Genomic DNA, 17,004 nt, shown 5'->3' with positions numbered 1-17,004 from the left:
ATACAATACCCTAACCTCCAATAACAAAATGATGTTAAAATTACTACTAGGTTTTTGATATACTGGATTTCTTATCATATTAGTTTATATCAAAAAGTGATATCCTATAATATTAAAATTAAATTAATATATTACAAATCAACTTACCTTCCCCTTTTCTAGGTACAAATAAATTATGAAAATGACAGATCATTTTGCGGGCATATAAATTTGGATCTTCAGAAACAGGACGTGGAACAGTCAACCTTGGTACAGGATGTAAACAAGTCATCCACTCACAATAAACATTGACACAGTCCCTTATTGCATCATGTTCATTTAATGGTAAACTTAATCCATAACAGATTACCTACATGTAAAAAAGAAAGAAAAATACTATTATAATAAAATGTTATGAATGATTGAAGTTACAGTAATATAATTAAAAATGTATATTGCAGATAAAAACAATTATTATAGCCATTATTCCAAAAGATGGTTTCATTACTTCATTCAAATTCTTTTATCAGCTGTTAGACAAAATCTAGATAACACTATAAAGTGTACTGGACATAATTATGGGACATTGAGCCACTTCTTTTTAATTATGAAAAACCACAAGCTAATCATTTATATATTATCAAGTAAAAAAACTGTACATGAATTAATACACCTGCAAGAGAAAATCTATTTGTCACCCAGTTTCATGGATATAGAATATATAAAAATACAGTACTTAAAGCTGGATACACAAGAGTCAAAGTTTATCTGCATAGTTTGCACTGAACATTAATAATAATTTTGTGCTACTATTAGAACAAGTTTTACAGAAATTTTTAAATTCTCAAACAATCTCAATGAAAAAGAAGCGATTCATTTGTTAACTTTCCACAGTTGATAATAATTTTAATAAAATTACATACAATTCTTTAATAATTATAAGACAATCCTACATTTTCTCAAGAGTTATAGTCTTAACAGAACTGAGCATTGTTGGATAATAGACAATTCCTTTTTTCTCACTCAAAATCATAAATTTTAATTAATAAATAAAAACTTCTAAAAAAAGATGTTGAAATAATAACTTCAATATCTAAATCACAAGCTGCAGGACCAGATACAAATCTAAGAGAAGCTGTTAAGTTTGAGAGGCAATATGAAATTAACTACATAAAAAATACAGAAAGAAAACCCCAATAGCTGAAACCATAGTATATGAAATAGTTTCCATTGATCACTTAAATCAAAAACAGTGTGGAAATTTTCTTTTAAATTTTTAACTACACAATCCTGGCAGTGATTATTGTGAAATTAATATTTAATTTTAATATTACAACTTTTTTTTGCAAAAACAACTTTACAGCATTATATTAATTCTATTAATAATGTTTTTTAGCATTATTAAGTTAAAAGGATTGGAGTAGTGCTGACATTAAATGCGTGTATTTTCTTGTGGAAGATTAAAAGATCTGTTAGGCATACATATCCTTGCAGTTAAATTTTTATGTCAACAACTCTTAGATTATTTTTTCTATTGCTATTCATTGCCAAGCTTTAATTAGCAAAGAATGACAGCTTGATCAACCTTATATATAAACATTTCTTGAACAAGGACTTTAACTATCTACAGGTCCTAACTTTTTTTTCAGCCCATGTGTTTGCATCCACTCATCAATTAAAGATAACTGACACATAGGCTGAATCTGGCAGTTAACAAAAAAGTGAGTTTACCCTAACTGAGAGATGTGAGCTGGGACCAGTAAAGTTGAGAATCTGTGACCAGCTGTTGCATCAGAGGGATAAGATCAAATACCGTGGTGCAATACAGTGAAAACATCACAGAAATCTGTAATAAGATGGAAAGGTCAGTGAATGCCTTAAATAGATTTATGTCTTCACAGGCTGCTCCTGGCTCAGCCAAACGAAGAGTAATCATGTCAGCCACAGCCTCAGTTCTTCTGTATGCGGCGCCGCCCTGGGGCAGGACAATTAACATCCAGCATAATCTTGACAGGCTTCAGAGGATCCACTGGACAGCATTACTAGGAATTGTTACAGGTTATAGGACAGTTTCATATGATGCTGCGTGTGTTCATTTTGGGGTTCCCTAGGTGGACTTGCTCGTCTCTGAGAGAATGGAATGGTTTGCGGGAATGAGTAAGGCGGATGCCAGATTCTCTGTTATTCGACAATGGAGTGAGAGCTGGAGGGCTACTGTTAAAGCAAGCTGGACCAGAAGACTTATCCCTGACCTGGGGAAATGGCTTGCTAGGGAACATGGTGAATTAAATTACCATCTGACACAGGTCATGTCTAGACATGGCAATTTCTAGGGGTACCTGTATAGAATAGGCAAAAGGAAATTGCCAGCGTGTATGTACTGTCACGAGCAATAAGATTCAGTGGAACACACAATGTTCTACTGTGTGCTCAGAAATTGTTTTAAATTTTGCCAGAAATAGCAAAACTCTCGGGTCAGGGTGGGAGTCGCTGATCTAACACCACAAGAACTAGTAGCTTATATGCTGGCTTCAGCGGCAAACGGGAGAGCCGTCAACAGTTTGGCAAGGATGATTTTGAGGGAAAAAGATGGCAAATGAAATCAAAGGGGATTTTAATTTACAGCAGGATGGACAGCCCCGGATGGGAGGGCCAGCATGCTGAGGTGTGTTGGCTCCGATGATCAGCCGGGGATACCTTGGGGTCTAAAGTTTGGGAAATTAAAAAGACTTGAGTCCCAGCTGCTTGGTGGGGCCTGGGAATGAATAGTCGGGCTCAGTACCCCCTCCCCAGTAGTTAGAGACAGGCGAGAAAATGTAGACCAAGTCTCGGTCCTAGGGGGAGGGGCAGAAACAACATAGTCGAGCCTCGTTAACCCTTCCCTGACAATTTGCGGGCATTGATCACAAAAGATTCAACCGCCAAGCCGACCTGTCATGCCGGATGTTCAGCCAGTAGGTGGGGAGGCTCATTTGAGTTTGAAGGACACTCTCCTGGGCTGAACTTTACTTCATTGTATGTCCGTCCGGTTCAAGGGAGTAAGGGGGAAAAAACAATCCTAACTAACTAAATACCTCTGCATTAGATATATCAAAAACTTTGTTTAATCTAACTATTCGCATACTTAATAAGTTATACTTTGAAATGAGGTTCCTAAGCTAGGATATAACCTAAGATAACCAGGATATAACCATAACCTAAGATAGAATATAAAATTATGATGAAGGATTTTCATCAAAAATGACGATATACAAGGCTTTGGGAATTTTATCTATTACTAATATCTGTAAAAGAGAATAAATAAAAAGGGATAAATCGCTATGGTAAAATGAGTGAAGACAATTATCTCAATAAAATAAAGTACAAACCAAAGGAAGAAAGCGATTGCAGTAGGATGTTCAATGAGGAGATGATGGCCAAACTTAGATGTTCATAACTCTTAAAAGAAAAGAAAAATAAAGAATTTTTTTCTAATTATGTAAAAAAGTTATACATCAGAAGGAATCATTCAACTGTAAATAGATAGTAGGGATGAAAAGAAATTAAAAGTTACAACCAAACAAAGAGAGGAGCAATTCTGACACAAAAAGCATTGACCAAGTTTTGCAGTACAAAAACGGTCCATTTAAAATAATGAAATTGGTTTCCTTTGTTAAAGTTCAGTCAAATCAAATCTGGATCCAGAGGTATCACACCTTTATTGTCTATATCAGTTAAAGATTAAAAAGTGAAAACCTAGATTTGGTAATAATTTTTTAGTATAATTGAATACGGTTTCAAAGTACATACACCTAAAATATAATTGTTTATATATATAAAAACAATATTAATAATTCCTGTTTATACAAGATCTGATCAAAAAGTAACGAGAATTTTTTAAATGTGCATGCTGTATCTTGTCACTTGAGCTGATCTTTTTTCTGTATATTGGTAGTACTTTCTGCAATATACGTGTTAATTTTCAGCCAGCTATAACACTTAGTTTAAGTTTAGTGAAAAAAACAAGACATACTTTATTGTCTGCAGCGATTTTTTGTAGCAAAATGACTGATAAGAGAATTCGTCTGAAATTTTGCGTTAAAGACAGAATTGAGTACAGCAAAGCATTTAAAATGTTGTTAAAGAAAGCCTTTGGAGATGAATCTATATCACAAGGATGAGTACCACTCATCCTTGTACCACTGTACCACTCATTAATGAGTGGTACAAATGCTTTCAAGAAGGCCGGGAATAATCAAAGATGACGCAAGATCTGGGCATCCTAGCACATTAATCACTGATGAAAATGTCAAAAAAGTTAATGAGATTGTGCTTGCTAATCACAGAATAACCATTAGAGAGGTTGCTGAAGAAAATATGAATTTGATACAGTTCATGCAAAGTAATTTTTACTAATGTTTTGGACATAAAATGGGTAGTCGCCAAATTTGTTCCAACTAAATTTTCAACAAAAGCAGTATCTCGTAACTATTGTTGAACAAATGCTTATTGATGATCCAGACTTGCTCAAATGCATCAAAACTGGTGAAAAAGTGTGGGTTGATGAAGTTTGGATATGAAGGCTCAATCGTTCCAATGAAATTTTTCTGAGAAGCCAAAACTAAAAATGCATGTCAAGTCCAGTCAAATGTGACGGTCCTTCTAGCTATTTTCTTCGATTACAATGGAACTGTTCATATGAATTCCTACTGTAAGGTTGTACAGTCAATAAGGAGTACTACCTAGAAGTTTTATGCAATTAGCATGAAGCAATCCAGAGAAACGATCCAAACTTTGGAGAGAACTCGTGGATTTTGCACCACAATGAACTGGAGCACATCGTTTTACTAATAAAATAGTTATTGGCAAAATGTAACACTGCTGTGGTGCTGCAACCACCCCATTCTCCAGACATGGTTCCCTGTGACCTTTCTTATTTCCCAAAAACTTAAAAGGGCACTCATGAAGCATTTTTCAACAATAGATGGGGTAAAGGCGGTAATGCAAGCTGAGCTCAAGGTGATATCCAATGAGGCATTTCAGAAATGTTTTTGCAACAGGAAGCTAAGTTGGTATAATTATATAATATCACACAGGAACTACTTTGAAGGAGATAAACATTAAAGATTAAATAAATACTTTCGGAGAAAATGAAAAATTGTCACTACTTTTTGATCAAACCTCACATGCATAGATAACAGGAAAAAACCCAGACAAGTCAGGAAAATAAAGCTATTTTATAATAAAGCTGCTTTATCTTAAAAAAAAGTTTCACTCTGAAAAAAATTATTAGTAGTATAGTTTTTTTACCGAAACTTTTACTAAAAAACTATAAAATATATTTGTTCGTTTAAAAATTCTTCACTACAAATAAAAAAAATTATACCTATGAAATAAAACCAATGAGGAATAATAGTACTATAAGACTGATTCCAAAAATTAGATCCCTCATCATATTCTAATTATGCCACAATATTATTCTTTTATTTTTTTAAGACTGAATAGAATTCGGTAAATAATAATAACCATATTATAAATATTCAGGAATAAATATTACAAAAATAAAAAAATAACATACAGCAGATTGTATTGTAAAGAAACCAGGAAATAAAACCTACCAAATTATTAAACACCGAAATAGATTTAATTCTGGATGCTGATAACTAAACTTAATTGATAATTTTACAATGATATTTAAATTTGATCTTGTGATATTGGTTAAAGGAAGGATAATAATAGCAAAATAGACTACTGCTAGTTCAAGGGTTAAGCATAATTTATAATTAAATTTGAGTATTAAAACAATGATTAATTTAAAAATACGCATCTTGCTGCCCTAATAGATAAGGTGTGCCTTATTTATCAACTACCTTATTATAATAATGAAACAAATAAATAAATTACAAGTACCTCCATACACCATAGGACTTCCCTGTCAGTGGTAAGTGTGCTAGGTTCAGCAGCTTGAGTGATACCAACGTTTGATGCTAACTGCCTTACTATCGATAAAGCAACATCTTTTCCTGCACCAGGTGGAAATTTACCCAGTACACTGGTGCTTTCCTCCCCTCCACGTACCACCATGCTGCTGAGGGATGCCCACTCAGAGTACATACCGCCTGAGTCAGGTTCCTATTAAAATTAAAATAACGTAAAACAAATTAGTAATAATAATATGGTTAACATGGACAAACCAAAGCCAAAAATAAAATTAAATACAAAACAATATTATACAGCACACAGTGGACTTGAACCGCTTTTTAATTCAATTTGATGTAAGAACTTTGATTTTTTTGTTGGATATGATACATTAACCCTTTAGAAAAAATTTCCAAAAAAAAAAAATTGCTCTTGGAAACTTAAAAAAAAAATAATAGTAATAGTTTTTTAGCGTGAATTATGCATATAATATTTTTCATTTCAATTATACCCTACAATATAAGCTGTTATAATATTTTAATAATAGGTTTACTATGTAAAACTGCCGAAAATAAATTCATTTTTCGATACAATTAATACAAATATGAATTGTTTAAAACATAACAGTTCAATTATTGATGTTAATTATTCCACAAATACAAATGCCTGTTGAGAATTTTTTTTCAAAGTACAAAGGATGTGTAATGAAATGCTTGGTCATGTAAAAATAGGTATAGATGACTGTGGAGGAGTTTTGAAGATAAGTATGTCTTTACAAAGTGAAGCGGAAGAGGTAATAGCACAAGCAAACTGTACAGATGAGCATGCACCAAAATGGAATCCACAAAAAAGGATATGGAGATGCCATTGTTGCAAATAAATTTAAGTATTTGGGAGTTATAAAGCTACTTATCATTGATTTGGAAGAAGGGGTGTAAGAAAATCATGAAAACGTGTCTGGACATATCCAAGCTGTTGTTGTTATTGAAGATTAATGAATTGCCAAGATTCACAGTTGCCATAGACTTGAAATTAGCTAATTTGTTAGTAGAGATTATGTCTCATTCAAGCTGTTTTCGTAGTACATGGTGCACTGCACTTAAGAATGAATTACACAATGCTGCTCCACTACGGACACTTTCAAGCTGTTTGAAACAATTGTGTAGGCAAGGAAGGTAGCTGGGAGTAAAAAGGATGTGAAATTATATGAAAATTGAATCCACCAGCCAATTCTTGCTCAAAATGAAGATATGGAAATCAGTGATATCATCCCACCTCCAGAACTGAATTTGAGTCGTAAACACTCTTTTTAAGCATACGTTTCTGAAGTTTGAAGAGAAAAGTTGAGGTAAGTTCAGCAGCAGATCAACCATGAAGAACATTTTTTGCTGGATGGGATGGAAATGCATGTAAAACTTTGCTAAACAAAGTTGATTTGTTGTGAGTGAACTGCAAGCCAGAGCAAAATGTCTGCCCATTTGTCAAATGTTTCACAGATTTCTGAAAAGTTGTAAACTCCTGTTTTTCCACTTTCTAAAGCCAGATTATTTGAATATCAAAAATTTTCATGAAAGTTATTTAAAATTAAAAATTAACGTAACACTAAAGGTTCACGCTGCTGTTTTTTTCCACATGCCTGACTTTTGCTCCAGAAAAAAATTTTGCCTACAGAGTTGTCTGGTATTTTACAGGGCATATTGAATAAATACTGTGACTTTGCTTATGGTGTGAAACTTTTGAACACCATATTAAACCATATTCATTGTTTTATATTTTGCAGAATGCATGGTAGTTATAGCAAAAATTTATTACAAAATTTCTATAACTTCAGTAATTATATTGGCCACTTTTTTACTTAACTGTAAAAGTAATATTACGTTCTGAAATTTACTTCTGGTTAAAGCAAATTAGTGATGATCGTGTTAATCCTGAACTCAGTTAAACCCTAACTGTGGCAATCATTACAAATGTGATGTTATTAATTGTATTTGTAACAACAGATTTGTGATGTTAGCTGTAAGACTTGATTTATCAGTTTACTTTTTTCTTAATATTAACGTTTACTACTGTTTCTATACAACATTAAAACTTATTTTCTTCCTTTCAGTATATTCAAATGATAGTTTTAATAAAAAAAAATCCTATCTTTGAAAATGAAAAAAAATTTGTATTTTGCAAATATTTTATTTTCTCTGGTCTGCATTTGTTTTTATTTATATTCTTCCAGAGTAGAATTTAGAGTATTTTGAGACATAACTTTGCATGTGCTGTGTGCAAAATTTAATTTGCTTTAAATGATGAATACAATAAAATTCAGTTGTTTTTTTTTCAGGAATTAAGAGACTATAATATACAAGTTTTTTTTAAAAATAATAAATAAAACAAGAAACAGTTTGTATGAAATCAAATTAGTGTTAATGTTTAACAAAACTATTTAATTATATATAAATTATATAGCATGTATGTACTGTTTCATGAAAAAATTCTTACGTGAAATAAGGAACATTATTACTATTAAATATGTCATTTGCAATGTTATATTTAATTTGATTCAGTAAATTATTTATGCAACACAAAGAATGTATTTTCTGATTTTTTATAAAAACATTACCCTAAAAAAATGTATTTTCCAGTTCCAGGCAATACCATTACTACTAAAGCAATTAACTGAGTGTTTTTGATTTACTAATGCTAGTTCCCATACTATTACAAATTCCCAGAAATAAGAACTGCTAAAATAAACTCTAAAACTAGAACTTATGTAATTTTCTGCTGCTTTCTTAACGCGCCAAATGAACTGTTAAAAACAACAATATGCAATATGCAGAAAAAAACAACAGATTCTACAAAAAAAACACCTTATATTCAGTCCTACAAGACACTTTATCTATTCATCACAAAGACTAGCCTTGGTATAATGAATGTCATTACTCTCAGAGAAAACAACTCTAACTGATACCCCTTGTACCTCAGGTGATTTACATTTGTGAGCAATAAAATGGATTAATAGCACATAGCAACAAATTGTACTCCTTTTAGCTATTGAACAATGCATTATATACATTACCTTATCTCAGTACGGAATGGACAAAATATAACTGTCCTTGTACATAAAATGATGTGATCATAACTTTTTAAAAAACATAAAACAATCACTCATTTATTATAATAAATGGCTATAGTCAGAATAACTGGAACTCTAAATACTTAAAATATTTTTAATGAAAATTAATATTAACAAAAAATATTAAATTCAAAAACAATATTTTATACTAAATATTCCGTTTTATAAACAACGCTATGAAACACATCGTTATTATTTTAAAATCCAAATCAGATATTCACATGTATTTTACTTTCTCAAACTATATTTAGAATACTTAATACCAAAAACATAAATAATATTTTAATACAAAAAAATATTTTTAAACATTGGATGCCTATTAACACAGCACTACAGAGATCGGTACTATGCATGAAATAAGTAGCAATATTTTAATGATTTTCATGTTATTTCAGAATTCTTACGGACAAATCGTACACAAAATCTAGGAAAACAATTCAACTATACGACGAAAATAATATTTTCACCATAATTAAGTATTCAAAATAAATAAATGGGAAAAAGATTCAGGTAGATGTAGGTGTCAGCAGTCATGTGAATTGGAACATAAAAACAAAAGGTGTAAAGATTACGGTAATTTATCAATCAAAATTCTTATTATTATCATCTTACCTTCCAGTTAACTCTATTAAATACTCCCAAATTCATAGAGAGTTTAGTTATGTATTCTGTTATTCATTTATCAAGTTTAACGCAAAAAAAAATTATTTAAGTTACGTTGTAAAAAACTAACCAACGTACACAATCAACTCGATAACAGCCATTCTTAAACTCAAGATGTCAACATACAGAATAGCCAACACTAATGCTAAAAAATTTTGTTTACTTCCTTATAAAATGTAATTTCGAACTGTAAAATTATGTTTGAGTTATTGTATATTTAGTTTTTTTCTATAGTAATGCTTATCCTCTAAAAAGTTTTATTTAAGTAAAAATAAATTTTAATTCAGAGCAGTATTATCGTCAATTATCGAAAAAAGAATCTGTGAAATATACCGATGGCTGATGGCAGCATTGATCGTTCAGTTTTTAGGAGGCACATTTCATATTTAAATCTCTTAAAAAGAACACTTTTTTAATACTGAGTATTGTATAAAATTGTTTCAACAATACCATTTGAATATTAAAAAGCTAATGTAAAGGATGAATAAATAATTGTGAACAGTTACCAGAAAATAAAGAAATATTAGTTAATTACTGTTAGTAAAACATTACAAGAATCACGTAGTGGTGACTCGTACATTCATTCAGTATTTTTCTTCTTTTTTTTTCTGTTTAGCCTCTGAAACCTCTGTAGGGTATTACTTAAGAAGATGAATGAATTTGGTCTATATAAATGTAAATGAAGTGTAGTCTGGTAGTATGTGCAGTCTGAACATTTTGACCATTACTGAGATGTGTGGTTAATTGAAACCCAACCACCAAAGAACACTAGTATCCATGAACTAATATCAAATCCATTTAAAAGTAACTGCCTTCATTAGGATTTGAACCTTGGAACTCTCAACTTCAAAATCAGCTGATCTGAAATGACAAGTTCACCACTAGACCTACCAAATGGATTCATTTAGCTCTAAATGAAAATATAAGTTAGGTTATGTTTTCTATACAGAAATGACAAATGGTGGGTGCTATTGTAATGTCCTTCATTTATTAACCTTTTATTTTCTATCCTAGATCGTGATATTTTATTTTGAAATATAAATGATGAATGTATAAATTCAACTTAACATGAAATAGCTCATACTTAATATTGTTCAATTTTTTTATTTGTAGTTTTTAAATTTTGTTTGATCCTTCTTTTGCAATTTATATTATTGCACTTTTTCAATTATTTAAATTGAAATTATGACCTGACATTTGCTACTTGGCATTTATATGAAAAACAACTATAAATTTTATAAGAATAATAATGGGACAATCAGAAATGCATTACAGAAGAAACATTATAGGAACTAAGGAAGGCAGATAAATATCTTGAGACCCTGTATTTTGTATTTTAGTAAAGATTAAAAGGTTCAATTTTACCCAAAAGATAACTTCAACCATTGAACTTATTGTTGTACAGCCTTTGGATAAGATAGAGTCCATCAGTAAGTCCACAAGCAGTCAGTCTCCTACCAAACAACATCATAAATGCATTGGCTCTACAGATCTCAGTATTCTCAACAAGAGGAATTTAGCAGATGTGATTACTTCCACAGAACTGATAATGAGGAAGATGGGATCAATAATAAAGAAAAAGTGTAGATGATGAAAAAGCATCATCTTCCTCAAAAGAATTGAAGCATGATACAAGCAACCCCACTGAGAGGAAAGCCTTCCAAGCAGCAGGCTCTCAACCAGCTTATCTCTTGTGAGATTGATGTTCCTAAATAGGAGCATTATTCCTTTCGGTGATTTTATGTTGACTATCATAAATACATTCTGCTTTTTTTTCAGCCAAAAACAGGTACAGTATTCCTGAAGAAACAATCTCAACCAGTTGTGAATTGTGAACATGTTAGTATTCTCCTGAAGGATGTGTCATTCAACCATAACTCTATTGTACTACTGGAGTTTTACATTGTAACACTTTGAATTAAATCTCATAGAAATGTTTTGAGAGTCAGCTAAGATAATATATCATACCAAATAATACAACTTTTAACAAGAGATAAATATTAGAAATTAAATAAAAAATACCATTAACAAAAAAAAAAAAACATTGCTGACAAATATTACTTTTTAATATAAGATAATTAAAGACCATGAGGTTGACAATTTTGTATACAGTAGTATTTGTAATAATATTGTATATATATTTTTTTTCAAATTTATTAAATTAATTTAAGCATACCTTACACACGCGCAGAGAGAGAGAGTATTTCTAAAATGGTGAGCTAGCTATACTTTTTCGGATTCTACTTGTAAAACTAAACAAAAAATATCCTTAGGAAAAATGGCAATCTCTCCTTCGTTCTCCCCCTGATCACCATTTTATTGTTTTTATATAAAAATTTATATCTCAAGTTCATAGAGACGAATTAGATTAATATTTAGTAAGCACCTAAGTAATAAAGTTTTAAAATAAGCAAAATATCAGGAGTTAAATACCTTCGCAGATTAAAAAATGAAGGCCATGTTTATTTTTAAATCTGTTATATCTCCATAAATATTATTTTTATCAAAATTTATGTTATTTACTAAAATATTAAGCCTTTTATTTTGAACAAAATGACATTTTATTTAAAACAAATAGCCGTGTTATGGCAGAAAATTGATGTAATTATTTGTCTGTTTTCATGTCCACTTTACGTTCAATTCGATGAAATATTAATTGTTAATTTTAGTATAGTAAATTAGTATCAAATTAAGTAATAATTTTCTCACAATAATAGACCTAATACTTACGACAAAAATTATATATTGAAATTTAAAATTTGTTCTTTAAATATTATATGAATTATTTGAAAACAATTACAAAATTGATTTTTTTTTTTAATTTCTTACCTCATACATCGGTCTATTCAACTCCTGATATTTCACCTGATGTAATAGCATATTCTCTTTTGATTTTTTCTTTCTTATTGATTTTAAACATGAAATCCTTTCCATTTGTAAATTATTTATTCTTCTATTTTTTTCATTTTTAAACACTGATGTTATGTGAGTTATCCATACAAATCATAGTTTTTATTTAAACAGAATTCTGTTTTTTGTTTTATTTTTAAAATGCTATTTTTTTTTTTTTTATAATAAGACACATTTTCAGTCAGATAAAAATTATTTACAATTCTTCTAATAACTGAAATTAAAAATAGCTTACTAAATTATAATTCTTTTTTCTATCACAATGTTCATGAGTCTATATATATATATATGTAATAAAAATTTCTATAGATCGATTTTTTTCTTAATTTCTTTTTACTTGCAAAGTAATAGACAGAGATATATCAATAATCGTGCTGAAAATTTTTGAACTGATGTCTGACAATCAGTAAATTTTTATCACTTTTTATTTCTTCTTTCACAAGCTTAGTTAAATATATTAAAAATAATCTGATTATTTTGATGTCATAATTTCATTTACATGTTTATTAGTTAAGGGTCATTCGTAATAATAATAAATTAATTTATTTTGTAACTACGATGATTAATATTCTGTTCAAAACATGAAAACTAGCTCAAGAAATAAATAAATAAATATTTCACAATAATAAAAAAAATCATGAATACATTGATAAAAACACAAAACACAAAGAAAATTCTATCAACTCTGTATAATAAATTATTTTTACTGTGTGACAATTGAAAATCAACTATGTATAAAAACTGCTAACATAAACAACAAAATTTATCTTTAACACAGTGATTCACAGTGTTATGGTAAAAGTATTGCATGTCATTTAGTTTTCACGAATGCATCTGGTGATAAACTGATAAATAAACAAATATATCTGTTGCTTGTGGTAAGCTGGCTGATGATTTAAATTTTTTCACTTTCTATGAGTTGTGTAAACAGAATTTTATCTTTTCATAATAGGATAAATTTTGTTAGAATGGTTTTTCTAAATTATTCTTTGATTATTTTATAAAATATCTAATGAAAAGTTGATTTATATGCCAATAACAGATACATGATTTTAAAAATTATCAAATATATAAGATTTTATTGTCATTTTCATGAAATTAAAGAATGTGAACAGTTATGTATTTGGGATATTTGGTAAGTTTGAACAAAAAAAGACAGGTTTTCAGAAAAAGTTTTTCTCGTTTTTCAATTAATCTCCTTTTAAGTCTATATCGTTAGTCCAACTATGCCCAAGTTTTTCGATCCCATCTTTACAGTATGATTAATCAAGCAGGCAGATGGTTTAGCAATAACTTCATTATTTCGTATAAATCTCTGTCCAGCAAGCCACTTTTACATATTTTTAAAAAGATATTAGTCGAAAGAATCTAAGTCTGGCAAACAGGGAAGAAGCAGAATAGTCCTGATAAAAAAATCCTATTTTTTGTTAAATGTGTTAATTTTTTCTTTATTACCTCATTTAGATGATCCAGCAAAGATGCATATTTACTAATAATAGAATAGGTTTCACCTTTGGGGCAAGTTCCCAAAAGCTGCAACCCACTTTTTTACTGTTCCTTGGTTTCAAATCAGTAGTGATTTATCAAAGTTTCATAGGTTGTTTTGAAAAGCTCAACATTCCTTTCGATTACATTGAAATCGCCCAAATCATGCTTGGAAATATTTATTTGTTTACACTTTTTGATCAATTGTGAGCAATCCTATCTCACGGATAGTTTTTCATATGTATATAGTCATGTAAAATATGATGCATCTGCTCATTTGAGATGCCTATTGTTTTAACAATCTCATGTATTTTCAATGTTCTATCCTTCATCAATATATCAAGTTTTTAAAAAACTTGATATAAAAAATTTTTCTATAGTTGTAACACTTGTAACCTAAACAAGCTGTTCAGAATGTTTAACGTTGTTTATGATCATATAACCTCTCGGAAAATAACCTAACCACTTGTAAACTGTTTTAATTGATGGAGTTGACTCAATATATTATTAAGCCAGCTTGGCTATAGTTTTTTGAAGTTCTGTCTTTCAAAAATTAATGGCTGATCACTACATGAAATTCTCTTCATCCATTTTTCAAAAATCACAACACTTATTCAACTCAAATGAATGAAAACTACAGAGTTATGAATGTATATGATTGAAATGTGGGGCATGCTGCTAACAAAGATGTAGTAAACTAAGAATGACCTCAATAGTGTTCTATGAGCACAATTTTTTGACTTTGTGCAGAAATATTTGATAAATCCATGTTTGATGTAATGTAGTACATTTCTGAGACATTGCGTTTTTCATTACATAAATTAAATATAATGTGTAAAACAAATATTATGTTGTAAGATAAATCAGTAAAAATTTTTCCTAAAAAGTCATATGATATCTCCACATCTCCTCATGACTAGTCTAGGAACTTGATAGACTAATCTACCTACAGCAATCTTTAAAATACGACAAAAATCGAAAAATACCGACCTTGTTCCATAAAAATGTCTCATTTTCACATCATAAATCTTCAAGATAAAACTACAATACTACAAAATCTAAAAAGAATCAAATCTTGTTTCATAATAATGCTTCATTTTCAAATCATAACGTAACAATTAATTTTTTAAAAGGTTGTTAAATATATGACAATCAACACCACAATTCAAGAGCATACCATATTGAAAAATTTCAACAATTCAACAATTTGTATTTCGACTTTTCAACAATTCAAATAGTTCAAGAATTACAAGATAAAATAGAACTTATTTTGCATTTCTCATATTTTTGTAATCAAGAAGACTGAAAAAAAAAAATTTTTTTTTCTGATTGTAATATGTCTTCATATAAACTTTTAAATACGGACCTGTGCATTGGTTTATTAATAATATATATTTATAAATATATATAAAATTGCTGAGTTGAAGTAGTGTACATAACGAGTATTTTTTACTACATAAAGGGGTACATTAATATGTAATTGGACAATATTAGTTTCTTATAGTTGTGACGCATGTACAAGACCAGTTAGATTTCTTTCTCTGAGAATAATGATGTTCATTATAGTATTAGTACTATGCGATTAATAAAATGAAAGTATCGTTTACAAGGCGAATACCATCTAAGTATCGGGGGCTTGACTTGCTGTTACGTACGGAACGGAACGCAAAGATATCGGCAGATACATATCTCCCAATTAATCGCAGAACCTGGACAACGGTCCCTTGCTGTTATTGGGTCTTTCTTATTTTCGGGCGGGTATTTGCTTGTTTAATGTCGGTTATGAAATGGTTTTGTTTATGGATGAAATTGTAGATTGCGTTTCGATCCTTACAGATCAATTTGAAATCATTACTTAGGTTAACCTTGGGAATCTATATTTGCGTCTTAGTTTTTTACTTCCGGCACGATTCCCCTTTAGTCCGACCACTGAAGGCCTGTCGGTGCTAGTGCCTTTCCGTCTAGCCGGAATGCGCCCTAGTTATTGGAGTAGGGAATGGAATGCACTCCTTTCTCCGGAGGGAACCGCATGTGCTGACGTCTGTCGAGCTGACATATGTCGTCATGTAAAAATATTAGACTAAGCGAAGAAGGCAGGCGACCACTTCACTTCAAATTTTCCCTAATACGAATGGCTATGTAGTTTTTGGAAATGATCCGCGACTCATGTCAGGTCACTTATTATTATATATAACGGGTATTGAACTTTAAAGGAGCATTTTTTAAAATAAAAATAACACCATACTAGTCGGGAAATATCTTTGCCGATGACTTCGAAGCTAAATAACTTGCTTCATAATATCTGTGAAAAATCGAGATGGTTTATTTTATTTCCTTATCGCGCTTCTCTTAATTAATGCAATTTTATTTTATTATTCAGACTTATTTTAAAAAAAAAAACTGGCAGAAATCTACAGAAAAAAGTCGTTTTTGATTCATTTTTAGTTCCTTGTACGAAGTAAAGAAGTACTGTGATCGCGAAAAATTTCGGTTTTCAGATTTCAACGGAAATATCCATTTTGACCATCCCTGAATCCATTTTGACTAGTTTTGGAGTGACGATTGTACGTACGTATGTATCTCGCGTAACTCAAAAACGAAAACAAACTTGGATTTTGGTCTTTTTCTTAACTGCAGTAATAAGCCCTCGTTGAGAGTTTTTCAACGATATAAAATAAGTGGTACTTATTTTCATTGGTTCCAGAGTTATACCAAAATGAAATTTTAATTAATGAAATATTTGGATTTTACAAGGGGAAGGCACATCGGTTCGATCAGACTTCATCTCCTTTTTTTTTAAATTTAAATATATTGATTTTTTTAATAATTATTAACCTCTAATTGTAAAATTTTAACGATAAATAATAATTCAATAATAATAAAAAAATTTAAAAAATATCAGAAGTTAATTAAACTAAATGTTATGTACTTTTCATTTAAAAAAA

General features: G+C 30.1%; 1 protein-coding gene across 8 annotated transcripts in view; it reads right to left on the bottom strand.

The window, feature by feature from the left end:
* Positions 1-12,789, bottom strand: part of LOC142323805 (ral GTPase-activating protein subunit beta) — a 110,844-nt gene extending 98,055 nt beyond the window's left edge. For 3 of the 8 annotated variants that reach the window (XM_075364038.1, XM_075364044.1, XM_075364041.1), the window contains exons 1-3: positions 12,494-12,787; positions 5,869-6,090; positions 148-349 (exon numbers count right to left, since the gene is read on the bottom strand). In XM_075364038.1, the coding sequence (XP_075220153.1) occupies positions 148-349; positions 5,869-6,090; positions 12,494-12,598 (529 nt within the window). In that variant the 5' untranslated portion in view covers positions 12,599-12,787. Of the gene's footprint in view, positions 1-147; positions 350-5,868; positions 6,091-9,613; positions 9,767-12,493 lie in introns of those variants that run through there. The other 5 variants (XM_075364045.1, XM_075364047.1, XM_075364042.1 and 2 more) reach the window with 3 other exon arrangements.
* Between the last annotated feature and the right edge of the window lie 4,215 nt (positions 12,790-17,004).

Source organism: Lycorma delicatula, chromosome 4 (assembly GCF_047948215.1).
Source record: "Lycorma delicatula isolate Av1 chromosome 4, ASM4794821v1, whole genome shotgun sequence".
Taxonomy (NCBI): Eukaryota; Metazoa; Arthropoda; class Insecta; order Hemiptera; family Fulgoridae; genus Lycorma; species Lycorma delicatula.
This window is presented reverse-complemented; position numbering and strand designations above follow the sequence as displayed.